This window comes from Elephas maximus, chromosome 1 (assembly GCF_024166365.1).
Source record: "Elephas maximus indicus isolate mEleMax1 chromosome 1, mEleMax1 primary haplotype, whole genome shotgun sequence".
In the NCBI taxonomy this organism is placed as follows: Eukaryota; Metazoa; Chordata; class Mammalia; order Proboscidea; family Elephantidae; genus Elephas; species Elephas maximus.
Genome location: NC_064819.1, coordinates 239,852,233 through 239,880,037, shown reverse-complemented (window position 1 = coordinate 239,880,037; position 27,805 = coordinate 239,852,233). Strand labels below are relative to the sequence as shown.

Sequence of the window (27,805 nt, the reverse complement as noted above, 5' to 3'; positions counted from 1 at the left end):
TTATAAAAATAAAACAAAGAAAAACCTCAGAGGCTTTCCTGCCAGGATGCTTTGGAAGGTGAAGTCTTCATCCAGGAATTCAAAAGAAACTTATTTATGTACTCAGTGCTATCCTCCCTCTTCTGGCGTCTTTCCTCCCAGTTCCGCAGTGTAGGCCTTGCTTCCTTCGTCTCCGGCCACTGCCCTGAAGATCACCAACGACAGCCATGGAGACTTTGAAAATGTGGCCAAGAAGCCAGTCAAGAGCTGAGATTGCACTAGTGGGTACCAATGTGAGAATTTACACACCCCATGCACTGTCGAGTCCATGAGCGAAATCCTGAGAAGAGCATAACCTCCTTGCGGCAAGACAAATGTAGGAAATTTCGCGTTTGAGAGCTGCAGCTCTTTCAATGCCGATTTTGGCAAGAACTCCTGTGCCGCTCCAGTGGCCCTTGGCCAGCACTCCCTCCTGTCTCACTTCCTCTCTCCTCCACCAGCCCCGCTCCCCTCAGGCTCCGTTGCACAGCACAGTTCCCAAGGAGACCATCTTGGCTTCTGCTTGCCCAGCAACCACTCCTTAGTCTTTACCAATTCCTTGAGCTTCCATCCTCAGCCCCAGCAGATCCCAAGCAGGGTCATTTTGCCCTCAACAGTTCTTGTCACACACGGAAATGACCTAATAAGTACATGAGAGTGTGTCAGATCATTCTATCAACGCGTATTTACTAACTCCTTGCTGCGTGCCAAACATTGTTCCAGGCGTGGTCAATACAGCAGTGAACAAAACAGCAGTGTCTGCTCTCTCAGAGTTTTATTCTAAACAAATCATGTGTAATAAGTTATTGGTGGTAAGTGGCATGAAGAACAATAACGTAGCTAAGGGTGCCAAGGCAGGTGATCACGCCCTGATGGAGGAAAATTGCTCTTTTATGTAGGGTGGACGTGTGCGACTTCTCTGACCAGGTGATACATGAATAGTGGCCTGAAAGACAGAGGAACAGAACCATGAGCCCTCCAGCAGAACAGAGCCCAGTTAGATAAACTGGAAGCACCAATGGCCTGAGATAGCCAGGGCCCAGCGTGTCTGCAGTGCAGTGTGGAGTCAGACAGTGGTCAGAGATGAGGTCAGAAAGAAGCCGGCCTGAGCGTGTGCCCCAAAGTCATGAAAGCGGGAACTCAAACAGACACCACTGCTCACAGCAGCACTGTTCACAGTCGCCAAAAGGTGGAAACAATTCCACTGCTAAGTCGGTAATCACAATGTGCTGTATCCATACAATGGGATATTACTCAGCCATAAAGAGAAATGAAGTCCTGATGTACACAGTGACATGGGTGGACCTTGAAAACAGCATGCTGAGTGAAGTCAGTCAGATGAAAGGGCAAATATCGTATGATGCTATGGAATACATCACTTACATGAAATAGCTAGAGTAGGTAAAATTATGGAGAGCAAAGTAGAACAGCGGTTATGAACGGCTGGGGGGAGAGAGGGAACTGGGATTTATTGCTTCATGGGTTCAGAGTTTCTATTTAGGGTGATGGTAAGGGGTTGGAAATAAATCATAGTCATGGTTGCAAAAACAAACAAACAAAAAACAAAAGAAATGAGCCAGGGCCAGATGATGCTGGGTCCTGGAGATAAGGACTTAGGCCAGGATTTTAAATTTTATTCTGAGCAATATTGCAACCACTGGAGGACTTCGATCAGGGGACTGACAGGGTATGACTTCATTTTAAAAGGACCACTCTGGCTACGGTGTGGAGATGGCTGTGCTGCCAGCGGAGGAGGTGAGAACGGGTCAGATTTGGGATATTCTTGCCCTGGCAGCACAGTGGGTAAGCACTCAGCTGCTAATCGAAAGGTTGGCGGTTTGAAACTACCCAGCAGCAATGTGGGAGAAAAGACTTGGCTATCTGCTTCTGTAAAGATTACAGCCTAGAAAACCCCATAGGGCACCTCTACTCTGTCACATGGGGTCGCAATGAGTTATAGTCTACTCAACGGCGCCCAACAACAACATATGGGAGGTGCTGGTGGTGTAGAGAAAGAGGGCCAAAGAAACCGCCAGAAGTTTGGCTTCACAAAGACTTGGAAGAATGAAGTAACTGCCAAGATTCGGGAAGGATCACAGAAGAGCAGATTTGTGGGGTAAAAATGCAAGAGTTTGGTTGTGGACATGTTAATTTTTATATGTTACTAGACGTCTAAGCGGTTTTGTTGAGTAGCAGGTAGACCTTGTTGTCAGGTGCCGTCGAGTGGGCTCCGACTCATAGCGACCCTATGCACAACAGAAGGAAACACTGCCCGGCCCTGTGCCATCCTCACAGTCCTTGTTATGCCTGAGCCCATTGTTGTAGCCACTGTTGTCAGTTAATCTTGCTGAGGGTCGTACCCTTTTCAACAACCCTCTAGTTTACCAAGTATGATGTTGTTCTCTGGGGACTGGTCCCTCCTGATAACATGTCCAAAGTATGTGAGACGTTGTCTTTCCGTCCTTACTTTCAAGGAGCATTCTGGCTGTATTTCTTCCAAGACAGGTTTGTTCGTTCTTCTGGCAGTCCATGGTATATTCAGTATACTCCGCTAAGACCATAATTCAAAGGTATCAATTCTCTGGTCTTCCTTATTCATTGTCCAGCTTTCACATGTATATGAAGTGATTGAAAATACCATGGCTTAGGTCAGGCACACCTTAGTCCTCAAGTGACATCTTCGCTTTTCACATTTAAAGAGGTCCTTTGCAACAGATTTGCCCAATACAATGCGTCTTTTGATTTCTTGACTGCTGTTTCCATGGCTGTTGATTGTGGATCTAAGTAAAATGAAATCCTTGACAACTTCAATCTTTTCTCCGTTTATTGTGATGTTGCTTATTAGTCTAGTTGTGAGGATTTTTGTTTTCTTTATGTTCAGGTGTGATCCATACTGAAGGCTGTAGTCTTTGATCTTCATCAGTAAGTGCTTCAAGTCCTCTTCACTTTCAGCAAGCAAGGCTATATCACCTGCATATTGCAGGTTGTTAATGAGCCTTCGTCCAATCTTGATGCCCTGTTCTTCTTCATGTATTCTCAGAGTATTTGCTCAGCATGTAGATTGAATGGCGCAAGGATACAACCCTGATGCACATCTTTCCTGACTTTAAACCACGCAGTATCCTCTTGTTCTGTCCGAACAACTGCCTCTTGATCTATGTAAACGTTCCTCATGAGCACAATTGAGTGTTCTGGAATTCCCATTCTTCGCAATGTTACCCGTGATTTGTTGTAATCCACACAGTCAAATGTCTTTGCATAGTCAATAAAACACAGGTAAACATCTTGCCGGTAGTCTCTGCTTTCAGCCAGGGTCCACCTGCCATCAGCAGTGTTATTTCTTTGGCTCTCGTGGAGTTCTAATTTTCTTCAGTTTCAACCTGAACTTGCATATGAGCAATTGATGGTCTGTTCCACAGTTGGCCCCTGGCCTTCTTTCTGACTGATGATACTGAGCTTTTCCATTGTCTCTTCCCACAGATGTAGATTTGATTCCTGTGTGTTCCGTCCAGCAAGGTCCACGTGTATTTAAAAAAAAAAAAAAAACCATTGTTGTCGAGTCGATTCCGACTCATAGCAACCCTAAAGGACAGAGTAGAACTGCCCCACATGGTTTCCAAGGAGCACCTGGTGGATTTGAGCTGCTGGCCTTTTGGTTAGCAGCCATAGCTCTTAACCACCAGGGTTTCCTGATGTGTGTAGTCACCATCTATGTTGGTGAAAAAAGGTATTTGCAATGAAGAAGTCGTTGGTCTGGTAGATGGAATTATCTTCCCATCAGAGGGCCTGGGGGAAAGGAGTTAAAAGAGTTAAAATTAAAATTTGGCATATTGGTTGAGAGTTTCCTTGCACTTCACCTTAAAGATTTAAGCATGAAAATGCACCCAGCGCCCTCTTGATTCTCGCAGAGCAGGTATACGCTCTGGCACTGAGTGGGCACTCATATTTGAAGCTGGGGACAGCATACACTATAAAATGGTGGACATTGGTTAAGTCCACACAACGGAATCTAGAGAGCCCCAAAGAGCGTGTGCCTCAGCCAGAGGCTGAGAGGCAAGACAGCCTCAGACCAGTGCTGCCCTGGTAGCTGGTGTGCTCTGCCCACTAAGCCCAAAACCTGTGTGGTCAGTCACTGGGGGGCTTAAGCCATTGTTAAAGCTTCCCACATCTGAGGACTATGGAGAACTCAAGCCCAGCAGAGAATGGAGCCCGGTATGAGATCCAGAGAAATACTCAAAAGGAGACAGAGAAGTTTGGGGAAGTGTATTTGCTGATAGTACTGCTGGTGGAAACACAGGCATTTCGCCTGATGAGCCCACCCTAGAGGGTCGCTACGAGTCGGAATTGACTCTTTGGCAGTGGGTTTGGCTTCTGGTTAAGCCCACACTGCGTTTTCCTTATTTTCAGTTCCCTTAGCTATCTCCTCAGCTCGGTAGCTGGTTCCCCCATTTCTTAGCCCAGATACCTAAGCAGAGAGTAAGCATGGAGTCTCTCAGTCTCACCTGAACTTCTCAAATTGAAAGGGAAAATTAAAAACTGTTGAATAAATCGCTATACTCAATAGCCTGGGCCCAGATACCCTTCCCCGTGCCTGCGTTACCATCTCCAACTGCAAACGAAAACAAAATACTTGCTAAAGCAGCCCTCCATTTCCCGCTCCAGGAGACAGTCAGAGTGGAGAACTTAATTACACTTCATTTTCACAAAGTTTACCGGCACATATGGCTGGAGGACAACAATGATTAACAAGGAACACACATGTCACCCCAGAAAGACAAATGCCATCCACGTTCCACGGTGAGTTCCTTCCATCTTGGGCTTGCTAATTAGAAAATCCTCACTGTTCCTTTCTTGCTGGATCTCACCAAGTCAACAGCTTCAACTGCTGTGTTGTGCAGTTTTTACTCAGTCCATGAAGCAAATGATTGTTCTGGAAGGGTTATAATGTTGCCTGTAATTAAACAGTTGAGGATAAAACATTAAACATCAATCCGCCGAGGGAACAGCATGCTGGAGTCTAAATGAGCTGGGCAGAGGATTCTGCTAGGAGGCTCTGGGATGGACGCAGTCCACAGGTTCTAGTTGACTAGCGTGGTCACGGGCCACATGTGGGGCCTGAGACAGGCCTGCCAGACTTGACAAGAACGCAGGGGCTGGAGGGGTGGATCTTAGCTGGAAGGGTGGGTCTGATCGAGGCGTTGGGGCCTCTGGGATAAACCAGGTTTAAACAACACACTGAAGACTCATTTTGGAAACTCAAGTGCTTTTATGCAGGCATAAAATATTTACAAATCCACTAAACCAAAAAAAAAAAAAAAACCCATTTTTGTGAAGTGGACTCTAACTCACAGTGACTCCACGTGTTACAGAGCAGAGCTCCATTGGGTTTTCTCGGCTGTGATCTTTGCAGCAGCAGATTGCCAGGCCTCTCCTCCGAGGCACCACTGGGTGTGTTCAAACCGTCAACCTTTAGCTTAATAGCCAAGTCTAAACCATTTGTGCCACCTGGGGAAGTTAGATCCCTTTAAGGAAAAGCAGGAGCCCTGGCAGCTCAGTGGTTAAGAGCTCATCTGCCAACCAAACGATGGTTCGAGTCCGCCAGCCGCTCCCTGGAAACCTCATGGGGCAGTTCTACTCGGTCCTATAGAGTCACTATGAGTCGGAAATGACTCAGGGGCAACAGGTTTGGTTTTCTGGTATTAAGGTAAAGCAAACGGAGGAGCCCTGGTGGCACAATGATTAAGCACTCGGCAGCTTTTATGGATTGAATTGTGTCCCCCCAAAATATGTATTGTAAAATCTAACCCCGGTACTTGTGCGTGTGATCCCATTTGGAATAGGCTTTTCTTTGTTATGTTAATGAAGTCCTGTAAGTGTAAGATATGTCTTAAGCCAATCACCTGTGAGGTATAAGGCAAGCGAATTAGGCACAGAGAAGAAGCAGAGATGGTGAAAGACAGACGCCATCCCACACGAAGATCACCAAGGAGCCGAGAAAGAGAAGCCGAGAAGAGATGAGGACCTTCCCCCAGCACCAACAGAGAGAGCCTTCTGCTACAGCTGGTGCCCTGATTTCAAACTTCTAGCCTCCAAGAAGGAGCCCTGGTAGCACAGTGGTTAAGCACTCAGCTGTTAACTGAAAAGTCAGCAGTTCAAACCCACCAGCCGCTCCACGGGAGAAAGATGTGGCAGCCTGCTTCCGTAAATATTACAGCAATGGAAACCCTATGGGGCAGTTCCACTCTGTCCTATAGGGCCTTTATAAGTTGGAATTAACTTGACAGTAGTGGGTTTGGTTTTTTTTTTTTTTTTGGTTTTAGCCTCCTAAACTGTGAGAGAATAAATTTCTGTTTCTTAACACCACCCACTTGGGGTATTTCTGTTATAGCAGCCCTAGAAAACTAAGACAACTGCTAACCAAAATGTTAGCAGTTTGAACTCCCCCAGAGCCTTCTCAGAAGAAAGACCTGGCAATCTGTTCCCATAAAGATCACAGCCAAGAAAACCCTTTGGGGGCAGTTTTCTTGGCTGTGATCTTTATGGGAACAGATTGGCACACAGGGTCACCATGAGTGGTAATCGACTCGACAGCAACTAACAGCAACAACAAAGCAAAAGGGGGTCCCAGGAAGAGGAGACGCCTGCTTCTGTAGGGAGCGCCCCCCGCCCGCCTGCCCCGCCCGCCTCTCGTCCTCAGAGTCCGCAGCTCAAAGGGGGCCCTGGAACGACGACAATCCGCCTGAAGCTGGGATGAAGATGCTGACGAGCCTTGGTCCTGTCTTCTTACCCAGCGCTGTCATAACAGAGATACCACAAGTGACTGGTTTAAAAAAAATAGAGATTTATTTTCTCACAGTTTTAGAGGCTAAAAGCCCAAATCAGGGTCTCAGCCCCCCTGATTCCTTTCTTGTCAGTAGGCTTGTGTGCTCCTTGCATTGTTGGCTTGTAGACGATCCTCACAGGGCGGGTGACTTCCCCACTTGTCCCCCCAAAGCCAAAAACCAAAACTGTTGCCATCGAGTCGATTCCGACTCATAGCAACCTTATAAGACAGAGTAGAACGGCCCCATAGGGGTTCCAAGGAGCAGCTGGTCCATTCAAACTGCTGACCTTTTGGTTAGCTGCCAAGCTCTTAACCACTACGCCACCAGGGTTTCCATGTTCGTCCCCCATCTGTGTCTATTCTGCCCTTTTATCTCTCAGAAGGGATTAGGTTTGGGACCCGCCCTGCTCTGACATGGTTCATTAACATAACAAAGAGACCCCATTTCCAGGCAGGCTCACACCCACAGGCGTAAGGCTGAGGGTCCCAGAACATGTTCGGGGGGACATAGTTCAGCCTGCAGCAGACCCCTCTTCTCAGTGGAGCCCCCACCTCTCTCAGTGGTGATGACACTCACCTTTGTGATGAAGCGGGGCTCTGCGTCATTAGGCAACCAGCACTCACCCCCAGGCCGCCCTGTTTCCATGGGGTGTGCAGCTACTGAGCAGAGACACCTCGAAAGCCGCCCTCGGGACCAGTGTCTACATGAGGGCCTTTCCTGCCTGCTTTACATCAAGACAAGTGCAGGGATAAGTGCATGCGGGCCACTCCTGAAACTGGAGTGTGGCCCCCATCCCGGGAAGGGCCCCTTCCAGACGGCAGGGCAGCCAGGGCCTCAAGGAAGAGTAAGTACGTCTCTCACCAACAGGTTCGTTTTATATTGTACCCTGAGTGTGGATTCACAGGGGAGGGCACCCCACTGTGACCTGGGTTGTTTTACTTCAACACAGTTTTCTGTCCCCCAAATGTGTGCTGAGGCCCTACAAGGTGCCAGGTGCTAGCTCTGTAAGAGAAAACACATAGACGTGTGTCTGTGAAGAATGTTAGCCAAGGAAGGGACCCTATCATTTAAATGCACCCCATGGTTCCAAAACCATTGCTCTCAAGTCGATTCTGATTCAAAGCAACCCTGTAGGACAAAGGACAGGAACCCTATGAGGTTTCCAAGAAGCGGCTGGTGGATTTGAACTGCCAACCTTTTGGTTAGCAGCCGAGCTCTTAATCACTGCGCCACCAGGGCTCCTCCATAGTGAAATTTACCGAAACATTTTGAGCGTGCAATGTTTCGCAGGAGCTGTGACAGATGCTCAGATTGAACAAGGTGCAGTCCAGTGGAGCTCACGGGCACCTGTACGTGATATAGAACACCCCAGCTGTGCTGTAGGACTCCTGGGCTGTGCTCGAGGACAGAACATGAGGTTTTCCATAGATAGGCATGAAGTAGTGTGGGCCTCAGAACAGGGAGAGAAGGATCTCACAGTAGGGAGGAAGGGAAGGCTTCAATGTGTCCTTTGTGGGGGCTTGCATGTTGCTGTGAAGTTGGAAGAAATGCCACCAGTATTTCAAATACCAGCAGGGTCTCCCATGGTGGACAAGTTTCAGCGGAGCTTTCAGACGAAGGAAGACTAGGAAGAAAGGCCTGGTGATCTGCTTCTGAAAATTAGCCAATGAAAACCCTGTGGATCAGAACAGGATATTGTGTGATATAGCGCTGGAAGATGAGCCCCTTAGGCTGGAAGCACTCAAAACGCGCAGAGGCCACACCAATGGCCTTGAGCATGCCAATGACTGCGAAGACAGCACCGGGCCAAGCAATGTCTTGTTCTTTTGTACATGAGGTCACCATGAGTCAGAGCTGAGTTGATGGCAAATAACGGCAACAACAGTACTAACCCCAGAGGAGAGTGAGAACATTTCCCACAGCGGGGAGAAAGGAGGGCTCAAGGAGAAGGCCCTCAAGTTGGGTTTTGAAAGCCGGGTGGGTCTGTAGAGGAGGAGCAGCTGGGGAGGGCGTGTGAGCCTAGAAGGACGGTGGGGTGGGAGCCTGATGCTGCAGACGGCCTGCTCAGGGAGTGTCTGCACGTCTGGAGTGTGCGGTTCGGGACCATAGGGTGAGGGGCGGGGCTGTGAGGGAGATCAGGCTACCAGAAGCTCCTGGAAGGCTTGACTGCACGCCGAGAAGTGCGGACTTTGTACCGTAAACCTGTGGCTGTGGAGTTGACTCCGATAGGCAGTGGGATATTGTTGAAGGCTTTCTAGGACTCAAAACACTGTCTTCCATCCCCAGTTTGTAAAGGGGTGAAGTCCTTGGACTATTTATAGCATTTCCATTCTAAGTCAGTTTAACAAACGTTTCTTGAAGACGGGTATAATGCCAGCTAGTCTGGAGGGCAAGACATGTCCTCAAGTTATCATGCCCTCGGGTAGCTTCAAGTTTTATTGAGAAAACAGGGCTTCCTTCATAATTAGCGCAGAAACTTTACACTGGCTCTGATTTTGAATAACAAAACAATCAAATGGCCCTGGGTTTAGAGCAACACCAATGTTTATTTAGAAGGACTTTTACGTAGGAGCTCTTCCTTTGAGGCTGCCAAATGAAAAAAGGAGTAAATCTTACGTATATGAAGAAGCCCTGGTGGCCCAGTGGTTAAAGTGCTCGGCTGCTAACCGAAAAGTTGGCTTTTGAACTCACCAACGGCTCTGTGGGAGGAAGATGTGGCAGTCTGCTTCCGTTAGGATTCACAGCCTTGGAAACCATATGGAGCAGTTCTACTCTGTTCTACAGGGTCGCTACGAGTTGGGGTTTGTTTATATATATATTCCCCCCTCTCCTTACTATGAGGAGTATTCTCTGTTCCACCTGAACAATAAACCACAACCATCAGGAAACGGGGAAGTGCCCATCAGGAAACGGGGAAGCACCAGGCACTGGCCATCCCGGAGTCAAAGAGCTGGAGCCGGACTTTTCTCCACAAACTGGCTGCGCCGACTCAGGAGAATTTTACAGGAGGCCTATGGCCTCTGTTTTTTTCTATTTAATAAAAATGGAATGCTTTGTATGTCCAAACAACCGACTTCTAAATTTGCAAATCGCCGTGCCAAGGAGCAGTGTGAAAAACCAGTGGTGTGCGTGGACTTTGCGTTCATAACGAGACAGCACATGGCTCTTCCTCATGTTTGCAGACAGCTGCCGCTGCCCCTAATCACAGTAAAACAGTCCATGAACCCACAACAACACAAGAGACAAGTGAAAATACAGGCCATGTATAGTGAATCCTCAGGGATTCTGAATAAGCAGGGAAACACTGTTGGAGTTAATTTCTAGATCCCTAACAGCGGAGATCTTTTTATCCAAGTATCTAGTTTGATTTCTTTCATCTTTGCCACTTGTGAGATATAAATAGGAACACTGGTTATAATCATTGCCTGGTGTTTTAGTAGAAAAATTGGTTCTCTGCATTGATGGTGCAAGCAGCTTTCTTTAGGCTACTAGCCTAAAGGTTGGCAGTTCAAACCCACCCAGCACTGTCATGGAAGAAAGACCTGGCAACCTGCCTTCATAAAGGCCACGGCCGAGAAAGCCTGTCAGAGCGGTTCTGCTCTGTAACGCACGGGGTCACCATGAGCCAGAGTGTACTTGACGGCAGCAGGTTTTGCATTGACGGAACCCGTTTGCTTTTCTGTGCTCTGATTTCAGGGTCACCTAAAGAAGGATCCCTTTCCCTGACTCCAAAACACTTCCTCACTCAGTTCAGTGGGGACTGAAATTCAGGACACTGACTTACACGGGTTAACACTTCAGCTGGATCCCAGCTGAAACGGAGAGTTGCCTGGAGGCATCCGTACCTTAAGGAGTTAACGGTGGTATTGTTCCTTGCCGTTGCTTCAGCTCTGGCTGCTGGTTACCCCATGGACAACAGAACAAAACGTTGCCTAGTCCTGTGCCATCTTCATGGTTGTTGGTATGCTTGAGTCCACTGTTGCCATCACTGTGTATTTTGAGCGCCTTCCGACCGAGGAGGCTCGTCTTCCAGCACTACTTTAGACGATATTCTGTTGTGATCCACAGGGTTTCCATTGGCTGATTTTTGGAAGTAGATCACTTGGCCTTAGTCTGTCTTAATCCGGAAGCTCTGCTGAAACCTGTCCAACATCGGTGTCCCTGCTGGTATTTGAAATACCGATGGCGTAACTTTCAGCATCAGAGCAACACGCAAGACCCCACAGCATGACAGACTGACAGACAGGTAGTGGAGGGAGTTGATTAATCATTTGCCCTAATGGGAACAGACCCCCAGTCGCTTGATGAAAGCCCATTTTGGAAGGAAGCGGTTATGAAAACTGGAGGCTTACTGGGTACAGAGGCTGCCGTGATGCTGGGAGTTACCCTCTCCTCCTTACTCTTGGTCAAGAGTCCATCTTCAGGGAAAACAGTGGCCCTGCAGCGGTGGGTACATTGATTTGGGCTCCTTCCTATCCCATGGGACCCAGAATGCCCAGGACCACCACAAAGGGCAAGAGACACCTTTTCCCCTTCACAAGCCAGGAGAGTTTCTGGCTAGGGCTGAGCCAGCCTCAAAGAGATCATACAGCCCTGTAATCATATTAATTATCCAATAAAACTTGAGAATTTGGCTTCTGAAGAATAAGGCTGCAACTACCCACGAAATGCCATTCAGGGTCTGATTGAATCTGCTTGTGCTAAAGCCAGTGTAGGGTGTGAGAACGTTGCTTACCTGACAGCATGTGCCTTTTGGCAGCGTGTTCGAAGGTGAGCATGTTTTCACTTGTTCTGGCTGTAGGTGCAGTTTAGTTAAATGTGTGTGGTTATTTTCCTCCTCGATGAGGACTTTGACCAGGGATTTCCATCATGGAGCGTTTCATGGTAAGGGACTTGGACATAAACAGATAGAAAGCTTCGTCTTCATCCCTTGCAGCTTGCCAACAACGATGTGGCTGTGCTCTGTGAAGCCCCCGGGACTCCAGCGATCACATTATCTGTGCCTGGTGCTCATCCACCCGTCAAGTGTGCTGGCATTTCTCTGATTAGGGAAGCAAACACAGCAGCCTGTGCTTTCTGGGCCAGCATCTTCCCGACTCCCTCCCCGGCTTTGGCCTGCAGAAGGTCTCATATGTGTCCCATCACCCATTTTTATGTGGAGATCTGATATCAGCATCTTGGAATACTGCATAGGAATTCGGTATACACCAGGCCTCATTGACAAATGAGCTGTTTTCAGGACTTCTAGGTCAAAGGTACCAACATTCTTTCTGTGGCCACACCTTCCCATGGGCCATACTGTTGTTGTTAGGTGCCCTCAAGTCGTTTCTGACTCATAGCGACCCTATGTACCACAGAACGAAACACCGCCCGGTGCTGCGCCATCCTCACAATCATTGTTATGCTTGAGCCCATTGTTGCAGCCACTGTGTCAATCCATCTCATTGACGGTCTTCCTCTTTTCCACTGACCTTGTACTTTACCAAGTGTGATGTCCTTCTCCAGGGACTGATCCCTTCTGACAACATGTCCAAAGTTTGTAAGACACAGTCTCACCATCCTTGCTTCTAAGGAACATTCTGGTTGTACTTCTTCTAAGACAGATTTGTTCTTTCTTTTGGCAGTCCATGGTATATTCAATATTCTTTGCCAACACCACAGTTCAAAGGCATCATTTCTTCTTTGGACTTCCTTATTCATTGTCCAGCTTTCGCACACATATGAGGCAACTGAAAATACCGTGGCTTGGGTCAGGCGCACCTTAGTCTTCAAGGTGACAGCTTTGCTTTTCAACACTTTGAAGAGGTCCTTTGCAGCGGATTTCCCCGATGCAATGCATTGCTTGATTTCTCGACTGCTGCTTCCATGGGTGTTGATTGTGGATCCAAGTAATATGAAATCCTTGACAATTTCAATCTTTTCTCCATTTATCATGATGTGGCTTATTGATCAAGTTGTGAGAATTTTTGTTTTCTTTCTTTTGAAGCGTAATCCATACTGAAGGCTGTGGTTTTTGATCTTCATCAGAAAATCCTTCAAGTCCTCTTCACTTTCAGCAAGCAAGGTTGTGTCATCTGCATAATACAGGTTGTTAATCAGTCTTCCTCCAATCCTGATGCCCCGTTCTTTTTCATATAGTCCAGCTTCTCAGATTATTTGTTCAACATACAGATTGAATAGGTATGGTGAAAGGATACAACCTGATACACACCCTTCCTGACTTTAAACCAATCAGTATCCCCTTGTTCTGTCTGAACAACTGCCTCTTGATCTATGCAAAGGTTCCTCATGAGCACAATTAAGTGTTCTGGAATTCCCATTCTTCGCAACGTTATCCATAATTTGTTATGATCCACACAATCGAATGCCTTTGCATAGTCAATAAAACACAGGTAAACATCCTTCTGGTATTCTCTGCTTTCAGCCAGGATCCATCCAACATCAGCAATGATATCCCTGGTTCCACGTCCTCTTCTGAAACCAGCCTGAATTTCTAGCAGTTCCCTGTCGAGGAAATGCTGCAGCAGCTTTTGAATGATCTTCAGCAAAATTTTGCTTGCATGTGATATTAATGATATTGTTCGATCATTTCCGCATTCAGTTGGAACAACTTTCTTGGGAATAGGCATAAATATGGATCTCTTCCAGTCAGTTGGCCAGGTAGCTGTCTTCCATATTTCTTGACTTAGATGAGTGAGCATTTCCAGCGCTGCACCCGTTTGTTGAAACATCTCAGTTGATATTCCGTCAATTCCTGGAGCCTTGCTTTCAGTGCAGCTTGGACTTCTTCCTTCGGTACCATCAGTTCCTGATCATATGCCACCTCTTGAAATGGTTAAACGTTGAGTAACTCTTTTTGTTATAATGACTCTGTGTATTCCTTCCATCTTCTTTTGATGCTTCCTGCATCGTTTAATATTTTCCCCATAGAGTCCTTCACTGTTGGAACTCAAGGCTTGAATTTTTTCTTCAGCTCTTTCAGTTTGAGAAATCCTGAGTGTATTCTTCCCTTTTGGTTTTCTATCTCCAGCTTTATACACATGTCATTATAACACTTTACATTGTCTTCTCGAGTGGCCCTTTGAAATATTCTGTTCAGTTCTTTTAGTTCATCATTTCTTCCTTTTGCTTTAGCTGCTTGACGTTCAAGAGCAAGTTTCAGAGTCTCCTCTGACATCCATCTTGGTCTTTTCTTCCTTTCCTGTCTTTTCAATGACCTCTTGCTTTCTTCATGTATGATGTCCTTCGTATCATTCCACAACTCATCTGGTCTTCAGTCATTAGTGTTCAAAGTGTCAAATCTATTCTTGAGATGGTCTTTAAATTAAAGTGGGATATACTCAAGTTCGTCCTTTAGCTCTTGTCTACTTGTTCTAATTTTCTTCAGCTTCAACTTGAACTTACATATGAGCAATTGATGGTCTGTTCCACAGTTGGCCTCTGGCCTTGTTCTGACTGATAATGTTGAGCTTTTCCATCATCTCTTTCCACAGATGTAGCCAATTTGATTCCTGCATATTCCATCTGGCGAGGTCCACGTGTATAGTCACCGTTTATGTTGGTGAAAGAAGGTATTTGCAGAGAAGAAGTCGTTGGTCTTGCAAAACTCTATGATCGGATCTCTGGCATTTTTTCTATCACCAAGGCCATGTTTTCCAACTACTGATCCTTCTTCTTTGTTTCCAACTTTCACATTCAAATCATCAGTAATTACCAATGCATCCTGATCGCGTGTTTGATCAGTTTCATAACGCAGAAGCTGATAAAAATCTTCTATTTCTTCATCTTTGGCCTTAATGGTCAGTGCGCAAATTGGAATAATAGTCGCATTAACTGGTCTTCCTTGTAGGCATATGGGTGTTATCCTATCACTGACAGTGTTGTGCTTCAGGAAAGATCTTAAAATGTTCTTTGTGGCAAAGAATGCAACACCATCTGTCTTCAAGTTGTCATTCCCGGCATAGTAGACTATATGATTGTCCAATTCAAAACGGCCAATACCAGTCCATTTCAGCTCACTATTGCCTAGGATATCGATGTTTCTGCATTCCGTTTTATTTCCGATGTTTTCCAATTTTTCTAGATTCATACTTCCTACATTCCATGTTCTGATTATTAGTCAATGTTTGCAGCTGTTTCTTCTCATTTTAAATTGTGCCACATCGGCAAACGAAGGTCCCGAAAGCTTTACTCCATCCATGTCATTAAGGTTGACTGTATTTTGAGGAGGTAGCTCTTCCCCAGTAGTCTTTTGAGTGCCTTCCAACCTGGGAGGCTCATCTTCCAGAACTATATCAGACAATGTTCCGCTGCTATTTGTAAGGTTTTCACTGGCTAATTCTTTTCAGAAGTAAACTGCCGGGTCCTTCTTCCTAATCGGTCTTAATCTGGAAGCTCAGCTGAAACCTGTCCTCCATGGGTGACCCTGCTGGTATCTGAATACCGGTGGCATAGCTTCCAGCATCACAGCAACATGCAAGCCCCCACATACGACAAACTGACAGACGTGTGGGGGCATGGACCGTAATTGTGACCCAAACTGTTGCTATCAAGTTGACCCTGATGCATGGCAACCCTAAGTGTGCCAGAATAGAAATATCCTCAATAGGGTTTCCTGGGCTAATTTCTTTGGAAGTGGACCTCTGGCCCTTCTTCTGAGGTGTCTCAGACTCTAACTGCTAACCCTTCCCTTACCAGCTGAGCATGCTAACTGCTTGCACCACACAGGGACTTCATAACTGTAAAACTTAGTCTTCATCTTCCTACTTAAGAAAGTATATCGAAACCCAAGTTGGAGGCCATGATGTTTGTCATATACAGTAAAACCTGCAAAAGCCAGAATCTGTGTAAGGTGGAAACCTGTCAGAGAAGGAAAGTGCAAGTATTTTCCACTAATAGAGAGCAATAGAAAAGTGGTAAGACTGCACCCTGTCAAAAGTGGAAAACTTAAGAGACCCAGAAAAATCTAGGCAGTCCTGGCACGTTCTGGCTTTCACAGTTTTCACTGTGACCGTATCTGTCACTGTTGAGTCGATTTTGACTCGTAGAGACCCTACAGGACAGGGTAGAACTGCTCCATAGGCTTTCCAAGGATCGGCTGGTAGATCTGAACTGCCAACCCTTTAGTCGACAGCCAAGCTCTTAACCGTTGTACCGCAAGGGCCCCAACTGTCCCTATAGTACTTTTTAAAAAATGAATGTTGGCAGTTCACATGTTGTTAGTAAAATTACACTTTGATACACTCCAGGGCTGATCTTAACATATTTATGTGACTTCACATGAGCCTAGAGCTATAGTTCTAGGTAAGGTTGTTAAGTTTTGAGAGAATGTTTAGTGATTTACAGAATAAAGTCTGTGCAGCCCTTTTCGTTGAACCGTTCCATCTAAGTTCCGGTTTAAGACGGAGCTGGTGAAATTGTCAGGTGTCTCAGCTTATGCCCTGATGTTGTTAGGTGGTGCTACCATCAACAACAACAAGGGGGTGCAATGGTGAAACACTCAGCTGCTAACCAAAAAGTCACCAGTTCAAACCCACCCAGCTGCTCTTTGGGAGAAAAACCTGACAATCTGCTTCCATAAAGATTTACAGCCTAGAAAACCCTATGAGGCAGTTCTACTCTGTCATAAGGGGTCTTAAGCAGTCTTTATGATTCATAATCGACTCAACGGCACCTAACAATAACTCAGTTCCTCAGTGCACAGGTAACCCCAGCCTGTGGGGTTTTTTTTGTTTGTTTGTTTATTTGTTAAAGAATTTCCACATGTATAATTCAGGGACATTGATTATATTCTTCATGTAGTGAAACCATTATCACTATCCTTTTCTAAATTATTCCACCACCATTAATGTAACCTCACTGCCCCTAAGCAAAAACTGCCCCTTTTCCCTTCCTTCTCACCCCTGGTAATCAGGAACAGTCTTTGGTGTCTGTATATTGGCTTATCTCATGTAAGTGAAACCATACAGTATCTGTCCTTTTGCACCTGACTTGCTTCCCTCAGCATGACCTTGTTGAGGCCTCTCCGTGGTGTGGCACGCATCAGAGCTTCGTTGCTCTTTACGGCTGAGTAACATTCCATAACAATGACTGTGAGGATGGCGCAGGACCAGGCAGTATTTCAGAACTGACTATGAGTCGGGACCAACTCGCCGGCACCTAACAACAACATTCGGTTGTATGTGTAGACCCCATTTTGTGTACCATTCAGCTGACGGACTTTTGGGTTGTTTCCTCCTTTTGGCTGTTGTGAACAATGCTGCAGTGAGCACTGGTGAACAGGTTCCTATTTGCATTTCTGTTCGTCACTTCTGGGTATATACCTCGGGCTGGGATTGCTGGGTCATATGGTAGTTTTAGGTTCAACTTTTTGAAGAACCGTTAAACCGTTCTCCACAGCGGCTGCACCATTATGTTTGCCCGCCAGCAGCGGATGAGCGTTTGTTCCCCCACAACCTTACCAACCTATTGTTCTCTGGCTTTTTTCATCACGTCTCTCTCTCCCCGTCTCTGCCTCTCTCCTCTCTCTCTCCTTTTTTTTCTTCTTTTTTTCTTTTTTGGTCAAAACTGGCTTCACTGACAATACAGCCGGTGTCAAAGTATTCCCATGGCATACGTGAGAACTACTAAACCAAAATTTATTCTTTCTGCGTCAACCGTAATCTCCCAAACAGCCCATGGTTTCTACCAGTGAGGTATTTATGTGGCCTTATGTGATCAATTAGTCGTGAACAACACTAACCTTGTCAAAGAAACAAATTAAAGTTGCCTTCACTTGGAATATTTAACGAACACTTCATCGTACGACTTCAGAAATACACATTGTCCCCCGAGAGACTTTGACATTTTTACTTTTTTTCTAGATCATAACAAAATTTCATGCTTCATCAGCAGCTATAATTTTCTCAAAAGCTATCTTGTCTCTCTTTAAAAGTTAAGAAAAATGTCAACTCTTCTATTTTCTTTTTCTCTTTCATGGTACTAGGCCCAGTCTTCACATCATTATTGTTTTTGTCATGAGTTTTTAAAAACTCAAATTTTCCTTCTCTATTATTTTTCTCACAAATTGCCATTTATTTGAATGATGCAGACCTCTGGCCACTGAAAGCCTTTCAGGGTTTCTGGCGTGAACAGGTGGGTACTGGGAGCACCACCGGAGGTGTCTGACTGCCTTCCTTAAACTCCTCAAGCCAATGAAATGCTTACTAACCACATAACATCATTGTTTTAAGCTTCTTTTAACATTTCCAGGTTCATTTAACCATAAACAATTTGCATTACTTTTTTGGTCTAAATAATGCTCAGTTTTAAGCCTACAGGACTCATCTATTGACCTAGTTTTGACTGTCAGCCTCAGAACGTTGATGACGGGATCACAAACGTTTTAGCGTATCACTAATAGGATGCCATCGGTCCCCGGGTAGAGTAATCAGTTTGTGGTCAGAGGCTAATTTAAAGATCGGCAGTTCAAACCTACTTGGTGGTACTGCATAAGAGAGTCCTGGCACCCTGCTTCCACAAAGATCACAGCCCAAACCCTGTGGATATCAGTTCTACTCTGTAACACATGGGGTTTTCACGAATTGGAAATCGACTCAACAGCAGAGGATTTTTTATTTTTTTAAATAGAATGTCATAGGCCGTTCAGGAGGTGCATGGGCAGAGATGCATTTATTTCTGCAGAGGAAGCAGAGACGGGCATGTTTGTGAAGGAAGGCGTGTAGTGTAGGTAGTGTGGGAAGTACAGGCCAGGCAGCTGGCATTAGGAATCGCACTGTTGTACCTGAAAGCTCCCCTAGCTCACCTCAGCCCTCTCCTCTAACCCTTTTCTGATGTCTGTTTTTAGAAAAGAAAACCTTATCTGATGGTGGAAGAGGAACATCCAGGGGACGGGGTGGAACCACCAGTGTTCCGCGTGGATGAAACCACCCCCGAAGTCGTGCAAAGCGTCCTCCTGGAGCACGGCTGGAATGAATTTGATAAAGGAACGCGGGACGCGGAAGACGAAGACTGGAACCTGTACTGGAGGGCTTCCCCTTTTCCAATGGTGGAGCATGCCAACCTCAAGCCTTGGCCGCAACTGAACCACCACCCAAGAACAGCCAAACTCACCAGGAAGGATGACTTGGCAAAGCTCCTAAAGTACATGAAGGGGGTTTACGGTGCTTCTCTTTACGAATTCATCCCTCTGACATTCATCATGCCCAACGACTACCACAAGTTTGTAGCTGAGTACTCCAAAGAGAGACAGATGTTCGGTACGAAGCCCGGCTACTGGATCTGCAAGCCTGCGGAATTATCTTGTGGAAGAGGCATCCTAATTTTCAATGACATTAAAGACTTAGTCTTCCATGATACATACGTAGTGCAGAAATATATCTGCAACCCTCTGCTTGTTGGTAAATATAAATGCAACCTCCGTATTTACGTTTGTGTCACTGGCTTTAAGCCTCTGACCATTTATATTTACCAGAAAGGGTTAGTACGGTTTGCCACTGAAAAGTTCGACCTCAGTAATTTGCAAAACAATTATGCCCACCTGACCAACAGCAGCCTCAATAAATTGGGGGCCTCCTACAAGAAGTTCGAAGACGTGATCGGCCGTGGTTGCAAGTGGACCCTCAGCAGGTTCTTCTCCTATCTCTGCAGCAGTGACGTGGATGACCTGCTCTTGTGGCAGAAAATCAACTGCGTGGTCATCCTGACGGTGCTCACCATTGCTCCCTCAGTCCCCTGTGCTGCCAACTGCTTCGAGCTCTTCGGGTTTGACGTTCTGACTGATGACAACTTGAAGCCATGGCTCTTAGAAGTCAACTTCAGCCCGGACTTGTCCTTGCACTGTTCCACTGATGTGTCAGTGAAGAGGAAACTCATCCATGACGTCATCGAATTGGTTCACTTAACTGGCCCAAGGAACCAGGGGAAAGGATGTGGCCGTGCCCCCCAGGGTGATGCCAGCATCTCCTTTGCCAACATTGATAGAGGGGGGCTCAGTAATGTGTACAGTTCTCCACCCTATTGGTCTTTCTTACAGGTCACAGGTAGAGTTTTCACTAAGGATGAACCCACCATGGAGAAAGGTGAAAGAACATGTTCTAAAAACACACAGACTTCCCCACTTAGGGAACAAACGAACAAGCAAGATGTACTTCTAGCAACGAGAGAGCCACCCAAGACCGAACCCAAGTTAACGAGCAAGCACACACCGCGCAAGCCCTTCGTTCCATACCGTCCACGCATCCAGGCGCACGGCTGCAAGACGGGCTTCTCCCTGGGTCTCCAGCCGGACAGCAGCCAGGAGCCCAAGCCCCAGGCAGGCAACTTCCTTCTCATTTTCCCTTTCAATGAGGCTACTTTTGGAGCTTCCAGGAATGGATTAAATATCAAAAGGATAATTCGAGAGCTCCAGAAGCTTATGAACAAGCAACCATCCCAAATGGCCAAAAATGAAACAAAAAGAAGGTGACATGGTCCTTGGAAAACCAAAGACTTACGCCCCAGGGAACTCAGTCCTTCCAGTCCCACATTAACTACCTCATTGGGAATATATTTGTGAAGGTATAGATAAATATAACAATTCTGACAAAGTATACCATGTTCAAGTGGTGATTAACCCCCAGCGTGTGTTTATTTGCTCAGAGATTTTAAGAAAATAGGAGTCTCTGGGTGGCGCAAACCATTAATACGCTGGGCTGCTAACCAGAAGGCTGGCAGTTCAAGTCTACTCAGAGGCACCTTGGAAGAAAGGCCTGGCAGTCTACTTCCAAAAAATCAGCCATTGAAAACCCTACGGAGCATAGTTCTACTCCGACACACGGGGCGGGGGGGGCTGCCATGAGTCAGGGTCCCCTTGATGGCGACTATTCTTCTTCTTGGGAAAATACAGCCCAGGCCCTTAAGTGTGCTGGATACGATTTATTACAATTATTTTAGGTGTTTATCTAAACATGAAAAAATGGTTACTATAAACATTTTTAAAGGATTCTTGGGTGAAAACAGTACAAAAAATGCCAGGAGTTAATTTTTTGTTTTTTAAATCAATTATTTTTTGTTCAAAATTATTTTTGTGAACTTAATGATCAGCCAGTCATTCAGAGTGAATTGAATTATTGAAAACCCAATAAAAATGCCCAAACTATTCTATGTTCTTACATCCTAACCCCTAAGTGAGACATTGCAGCAAAAGGCTCTCCACTGGGGTATTTACAGCCTTATTTTAAAAATGCCCCTCTTGATTGCCTTGTGACTATTAGGTTATCATCCCAGTGTACAATGGCAGAGCCTTACCGGCCCGGGTGTGTTACCACTGAGTCATCTAGTGCCGCCGTAACAGAAATACCACAAGTGGATGGCTTCGACAGCTGTAACAGACAGAGATTTCTTCTCTCACAGTAAAGTAGAATAAAAGTCCAAATTCGGGGTGTCAGCTCCAGGGGAAGGCTTTGTCTCTATTTGCCTTCTCATCAATCTTACCCCAGACTAGGAGCTTCTCCGCACAGGGAACCCGAGTCCAAAGGACATGCTCTGCTCTCGGCACTGCTTTCTTGGTGGTATGAGGTCCCCCTGTCTCTCTGCTCACTTCTGTCTTTTATATCCCAAGAGATTGCCTCAAGACACCATCCCATCAATCCTGTAAGTTGAGTCCTGCCTCGCTAACACAACTGCCACCCATCCTCCCTCGTTAACCTCATAGAGGCAGGATTTACAACATATAGGAAAGTCACACAATACCAGGAATTACGGCCCAGCCAAATTGACATACGTTATTGGGGGACATAATTCAATCCAGGACACCACTGCTGCCAGTTAAGAAACCATCTGAGGAGCCATAAGACACAAAAGTTCCAGTGGGTTCACCTGAATACATTATGTTGACGGGGGAAACGATGTTCCACATGATGCTAAGTGGAAGAAGCCAGACGTAAACCACATACCGTGTGATCCCATTTATAGGAAATACCCAGAGCTGGCAAGTTCACAGACGGAAAGCAGGTTGGTGGTTGCAGGGACTGAGGGAACAGGGGCAGTGACTGTCAATGGGCATGGAGCTTCCTTTTAGGGTGATGGGAATGTTCTGGAAGTAGACAGTGGTGACTGGCGAACAACGTTGGATGTACCAAATGTGGCTGATGGTAAATCTAATGTGCGTTTTGACACAATAAAAATAAATAAATAAGGAAAAAGAACAGAAAACAAGAGACGCCAGACAACTGTTGTGAATAGGGGTGCTCTGTGGGTGATACAACTATAAAAAGCAAAACTCAAGGAAGTGATTGCTGCGAAGGTTAAGACAATTTACTATTGTGAGCGTCCAGATGATTAACTCTTGTGATTGGGATGCAGCACGTGGGAAAGCTCTATTATTCGACCTGGATGGGATAACGGGATTCATAAAAAATTAAGAGGGGGGAAGGAAGAATAAAGAAAAAACAAGTTTCAGGACATTTAAACATGGTATTTTTGTCCATTGCCTGTTTTCATGTGTTTACACATTATAAGCTCCCCACCTCGTTCCAGGAAAGATTTAAAGGAGTCAAGTAAGAATATAGCAAGTCAGGATTGTGCTGATCTTACATGTCCATCAAGTTCTTACTTTATATTATTTGGCAAATAAAATGGAGCCCTGGGTGGGGAAAACAGTTAAGCGCTTAACAACTAACTGAAAGGTTGGTGGTTTGAGTCCACCCAGAGGTGCCTTGAAGAAAGGCCTAGTGATCTACTTCCAAAAAATCAGCCATTGAAAATCCTACACAGTCCTAGCCTGACCCACTTGGAGTCGCCATGAGTTGAAATTTACTCAATGGCAACAGATTTGGTTTGGGCATAAAAAATAAAGGTCCTTGTTGACAAAATCTTAGGCATTCTAATGAGACCAGATAAAGCAACTGGAATCAAATTAGATTTACCTCTTCCTTAATTTTTTTTTAAATACAGGTAGTCCCCAACTTGCATTGGGGTTCCGTTCCGATGACTCCGTCATAAGTTGGCTTGACATAGTGGAATACCTCATTTTTTTAGTTTTCATTATTATTGCGTTTTACTATCAGTATCTTCATAAATCTGATCTTATTTGTCTTTGGGGATTGGCATGAGAATGATAACATCAGCAAATACTGTTTGTCATAATTTGAATAGGTCATATGTCAGGGTCTACCAGTACACCTTTATTATGGGTCAGGATTTAATGATTCCTTAGATGCAATGGTCAATCTTATAGAAACCGATAAAGCATTTACTATTAAGGAAAGATGGTTTCATGTGAGCGTTTGAAGTTTGGGGGCAAGAATAGGTTTGGACCATCTGTCAGGGAAGGCATGTAGAATCTGGACAGTCTCTCACAGTAACACATGAGCCAATTAAACTGCTATGATGATGAGCTAGGGCAAGAAATCAGAAGTAAGAGGAAGCCTTCTGTGCCTTCCTCACAGATACACACACTAAGGGAATATGGAGGAAATAACATGGAAGTTGTTCCCCTGCAGTAGAACAGACAAGACAGCTACCAGATCAAGACATATCGAGGAGACATATGATAGTTCCACCACCCGGCTATCTGTTTGTCCTACTGTGGTGTCTGTGTTGCTGTGATGCTGGAAGCCAGGCCACCAGTATTTCAAGTACCAGCAGGGCCGCCCATGGTGGGCAGGCTTCAGCAGAGCTTCCAGACTAAGACAGACGAGGAAAAAGGACCTGATGATCTAATTCTGAAAAAATTGGCCAGTGAAGGCTTTATGAATACCAGCAGAGCACTGTCTGATATAGTGCCAGGAGATGAGCCCCTCAGGCTGAAAGGCGTTCAAAAGGCAACAGGGGAAGAGCTGCCTCTTCAAAAACCAAGAAACCAAACCCGTTGCCATCGAGTCAATTTCGACTGACAGCGAGCCTATAGGACAGAGTGGAACTGCCGCATAGGGTCTCTAAGGAGTGGCTGGTGGATTCGAGCTGCCAACCTTTTGGTTAACAGCCAAGCTCCTAACCGCTGCACCATCGGGGTTCCCTCAAAGTAGAGTCTGCCTTAATGATGTGGATGCAGTAAAGCTTTTAGGGCTTTCATTTGCTAATGTGGCACAACTCAAAATGAGAAGAAACGGCTGCAAACATCCATTAATAATCAGAACATGGAACACACAAAGTATGAACCTAGGAAAAGTGGAAGTCGTGAAAAGTGAAGTAGAACACATAAAGATCAGTACCCCAGGCATTAGTGTGTTGAAAAGAACTGGTATTGGCCATTTTGAATTAGACAATCATATGGTCTACTACACCCAGAATGAGAAATTGAAGAGGAATGTCAGAGCATTCATTGTAAAAAAGAACATTTCAATATCTACCCTGAAGTATGGTAGGATAATATCCATATGACTACAAGGAAGATCAGTTACTAAGACTATTATTGAAATTTATGTGCCAACCAGTAATGCCAAAGGTGAGTAAACTGAAGATTTTTACCAACTTCTGCAGTCAGAAATTGATCAACCATGTAACCCAGATGTTTTCACAGTTACCGGTTTGGACAATGAATGAGGAAGACTGAAGAAGAGTTGACGCCTTTGAATTATGGTGTTGGCAAAGAATACTGAATACACCATGGACTGCCAGAGGAAGGAACAAAAGTGTCTTGAAAGAAATACAGCCAGGATGCTCCTTAGAAGCAAGGATAGCGAGACTTTGTCTCACATGCTTTGGACATGTTATCAGGAGGGACCAGTCCCTGGAGAAGGACATCATGCTTGGTAATAGGCATTGGGAAAATGAAGCTTACTCTCCCCCTCCAGTTTGAGCTTTTGGGGATTTTTAAATTATTTGATTCATTTAAAAGAAATTTAAGGTTTAAACCTTAGAGATTATCTCAGGGCAATAGTTTCAGGTGTTTGTCCAGCCTCAATGGGCCCAGAAGGTCTGAATTCCATTGAAATTTTGAAAATCTGTTTCATTTTTTCTACCCTTTTGATCGTATTCTTCTACAGAATCTCAGATCAAAATGTTCAGTGATGATAGCCAGGGACCATCCAGTTCTTCTGGTCTCATGGCACAGAGGTAACCTCAGATCAAAACATCCCAGAAGTCTGCTTTGAACCAAACAACAGTTTGCCCTAGTTAGCAAAGCACGCCTGCCTTCTGCATCGTGCCCTCTCAGAGATTCACCTCCGTGTGATGAAACTGACAACAGCATCTGCAGAGGCTAGAGGAGAAGCTTGGGGTCGGTGACTTTACACTCATGGTGTGAAATAATTTGGGAAGGATATCAAGAATGATTACACAACTTGAAGAATGTCAACAATGTCACTGAATTATAGAATTTGTTGAAACGGTTTATCCTTTGCTACATACATTTTCACAAAAAATTAACTTAAAAAACAAGTTCTAAAATCATTCAAATATTCCTTTTTATTAAAAAATGATTTTGTTTTTGGCCAATGTTCAAATATTCCATCAACAAATCTGCATTTACTACAGAAGCTAAGTATCTTTGTCTTAGTTTGCTAATGCTACTGTAACCAAAAAAAACAAACAAAAAAACAACTACAAATTGTTGTTGTTGTTAGGAGCCGTCGAGTCAGTTCCAACGCATAGCGACCCCATGGACAACAGAACGAAACACTGCCCGGTCCTGCGCCATCCTTACTATCGTTGCTGTGCTTGAGCTCATTGTTGCAGCCACTGTGTCAATCCACCTCGTTGAGGGTCTTCCTCTTTTCTGCTGACCCTGTACTCTGCCAAGCATGATGTCCTTCTCCAGGGACTGATCCCTCCTGACAGCATGTCCAAAGTATGTAAGACACATTCTCGCCATCCTTGCCTCTAAGGAGCATTCTGGCCGCACTTCTTCTAGGACAGATTTGTTTGTTCTTGTGGCAGTCCATGGTATATTCAATATTCTTCACCAACACCACAGTTCAAAGGCGTCAACTCTTCTTCAGTCTTCCTTATTCATTGTCCAGCTTTCACATGCATATGATGCGATTGAAAATACCATGGCTTGGGTCAGGCGCACCTTAGTCTTCAGGGTGACATCTTTGCTCTTCAACACTTTGAAGAGGTCCTTTGCAGCAGTTTTGCCCAATGGAATGGGTCTTTTGATTTCTTGACTGCTGCTGATTGTGGATCCAAGTAAAATGAAATCCTTGACATCTTCAATCTTTTCTCCATTTATCATGATGTTACTCATTGGTCCAGTTGTGAGGATCTTTGTTTTCTTTATGTTGAGGTGTAATCCATACTGAAGGCTGTGGTCTTTGATCTTCATTAGTAAGTGCTTCAAGTCCTCTTCACTTTCAGCAAGCAAGGTTGTGTCATCTGCATAACGCAGGTTGTTAATGAGTCTTCCTCCAATCCTGATGCCCCATTCTTCTTCATATAGTCCAGCTTCTCAGATTATTTGTTCAACATACAGATTGAAAAGGTATGGTGAAAGGATACAACCCTGACGCTCTCCTTTCCTGACTTTAAACCAATCAGTAGCCCCTTGTTCTGTCCAAACAACTGCCTCTTGATCTATGTAAATGTTCCTCATGAGCACAATTAGGTGTTCTGGAATTCCCATTCTTTGCAGTGTTATCCATAGTTTGTTATGATCCACACAGTCGAGTGCCTTTGCATAGTCAATAAAACACAGGTAAACATCCTTCTGGTATTCTCTGCTTTCAGCCAGGATCCATCTGACATCAGCAATGATATCCCCGGTTCCATGTCCTCTTCTGAAACCAGCCTGAATTTCTGACAGTTCCCTGTCGATATACTGCTGCAGCCGTCTTTGAATGATCTTCAGCAAAATTTTGCTTGCATGTGATATTAATGATATTGTTCTATAATTTCCACATTCGGTTGGATCACCCTTCTTGGGAATAGGCATAAATATGGATCTCTTCCAATCAGTTCGCCAGGAAGCTGTCTTCCATATTTCTTGGCATAGACGAGTGAGCACCTCCAGCGCTGCATCTGTTTGTCGAAACATCTCAGTTGATATTCCATCAATTCCTGGAGCCTTGTTTTTCTCCAATGCCTTCAGAGCAGCTTGGACTTCTTCCTTCAGTACCATCATTCCTGATCATATGCCACCTCTTGAAATGGTTGAATATCGACTAATTCTTTTTGGTATAATGACTCTGTGTATTCCTTCCATCTCCTTTTGATGTTTCCTGCGTTGTTTAATATTTTCCCCATGGAATCCTTCACTATTGCAACTCGAGCTTTGAATTTTTTCTTCAGTTCTTTCGGCTTGAGAAACGCAGATCGTGTTCTTCCCTTTTGATTTTCCATCTTCAGCCCTTTGCACATGTCATTATAATATTTTACTTTGTCTTCTCAAGAGGCCCTTTGAAATCTTCCGTTCAGTTCTTTTACTTCATCAGTTCTTCCTTTTGGCACCAACCACTAGGGCCAAAGATGAAGAAATAGAAGATTTTTTTCAGCTCCGGCAGTCTGAAATTGATCGAACATGCAATCAAGATGCATTGATAGTTACTGGCGATTGGAATGCAAAAGTTGGAAACCAAGAAGAAGGATCAGTAGTTGGAACATATGGCCTTGGTGATAGAAACAATGCCGGAGATTGAATGATAGAATTTTGCAAGACGAAGGACTTCATTGCAAATACCTTCTTTCACCAACATAAACGGTAACTATACACATGGACCTTGCCAGATGGAACACACAGAAATCAAATTGACTACATCTGTGGAAAGAGACGATGGAAAAGCTCAATATCATCAGTCAGAACAAGGCCAGGGGCCGACTGTGGAACAGACCATCAATTGCTCATATGCAAGTTCAAGCTGAAACTGAAGAAAATCAGAGCAAGTCCATGAGAGCCAAAGTATGACCTTGAGTATATCCTACCTCAATTTAGAGACCATCTGAAGAATAGATTTGATGCATTGAACACTAGTGACTGCAGACCAGACGAGCTGTGGAATGACATCAAGGACATCATACATGAAGAAAGCAAGAGGTCACTGAAAAGA

General features: G+C 45.0%; 1 protein-coding gene across 1 annotated transcript; it reads left to right on the top strand.

The window, feature by feature from the left end:
• Positions 1-1,749: 1,749 nt before the first annotated feature.
• On the top strand, positions 1,750-20,307 carry TTLL2 (tubulin tyrosine ligase like 2). Its single transcript, XM_049874501.1, has 2 exons — positions 1,750-1,773; positions 18,688-20,307. Exons 1-2 carry the CDS (start codon positions 1,750-1,752, stop codon positions 20,305-20,307), a joined length of 1,644 nt encoding a protein of 547 aa, XP_049730458.1.
• The last annotated feature ends 7,498 nt before the right edge of the window (positions 20,308-27,805 follow it).

Bases quoted from the DNA above. Each gene is read 5' to 3' on its own strand.
- TTLL2 (XM_049874501.1), top strand. From the start codon at position 1,750: ATGGCTGTGCTGCCAGCGGAGGAG. The intron at 1,774-18,687 runs GTGAGAACGGGT...GTCTGTTTTTAG, and splicing joins CTGTGCTGCCAGCGGAGGAG to AAAAGAAAACCTTATCTGAT.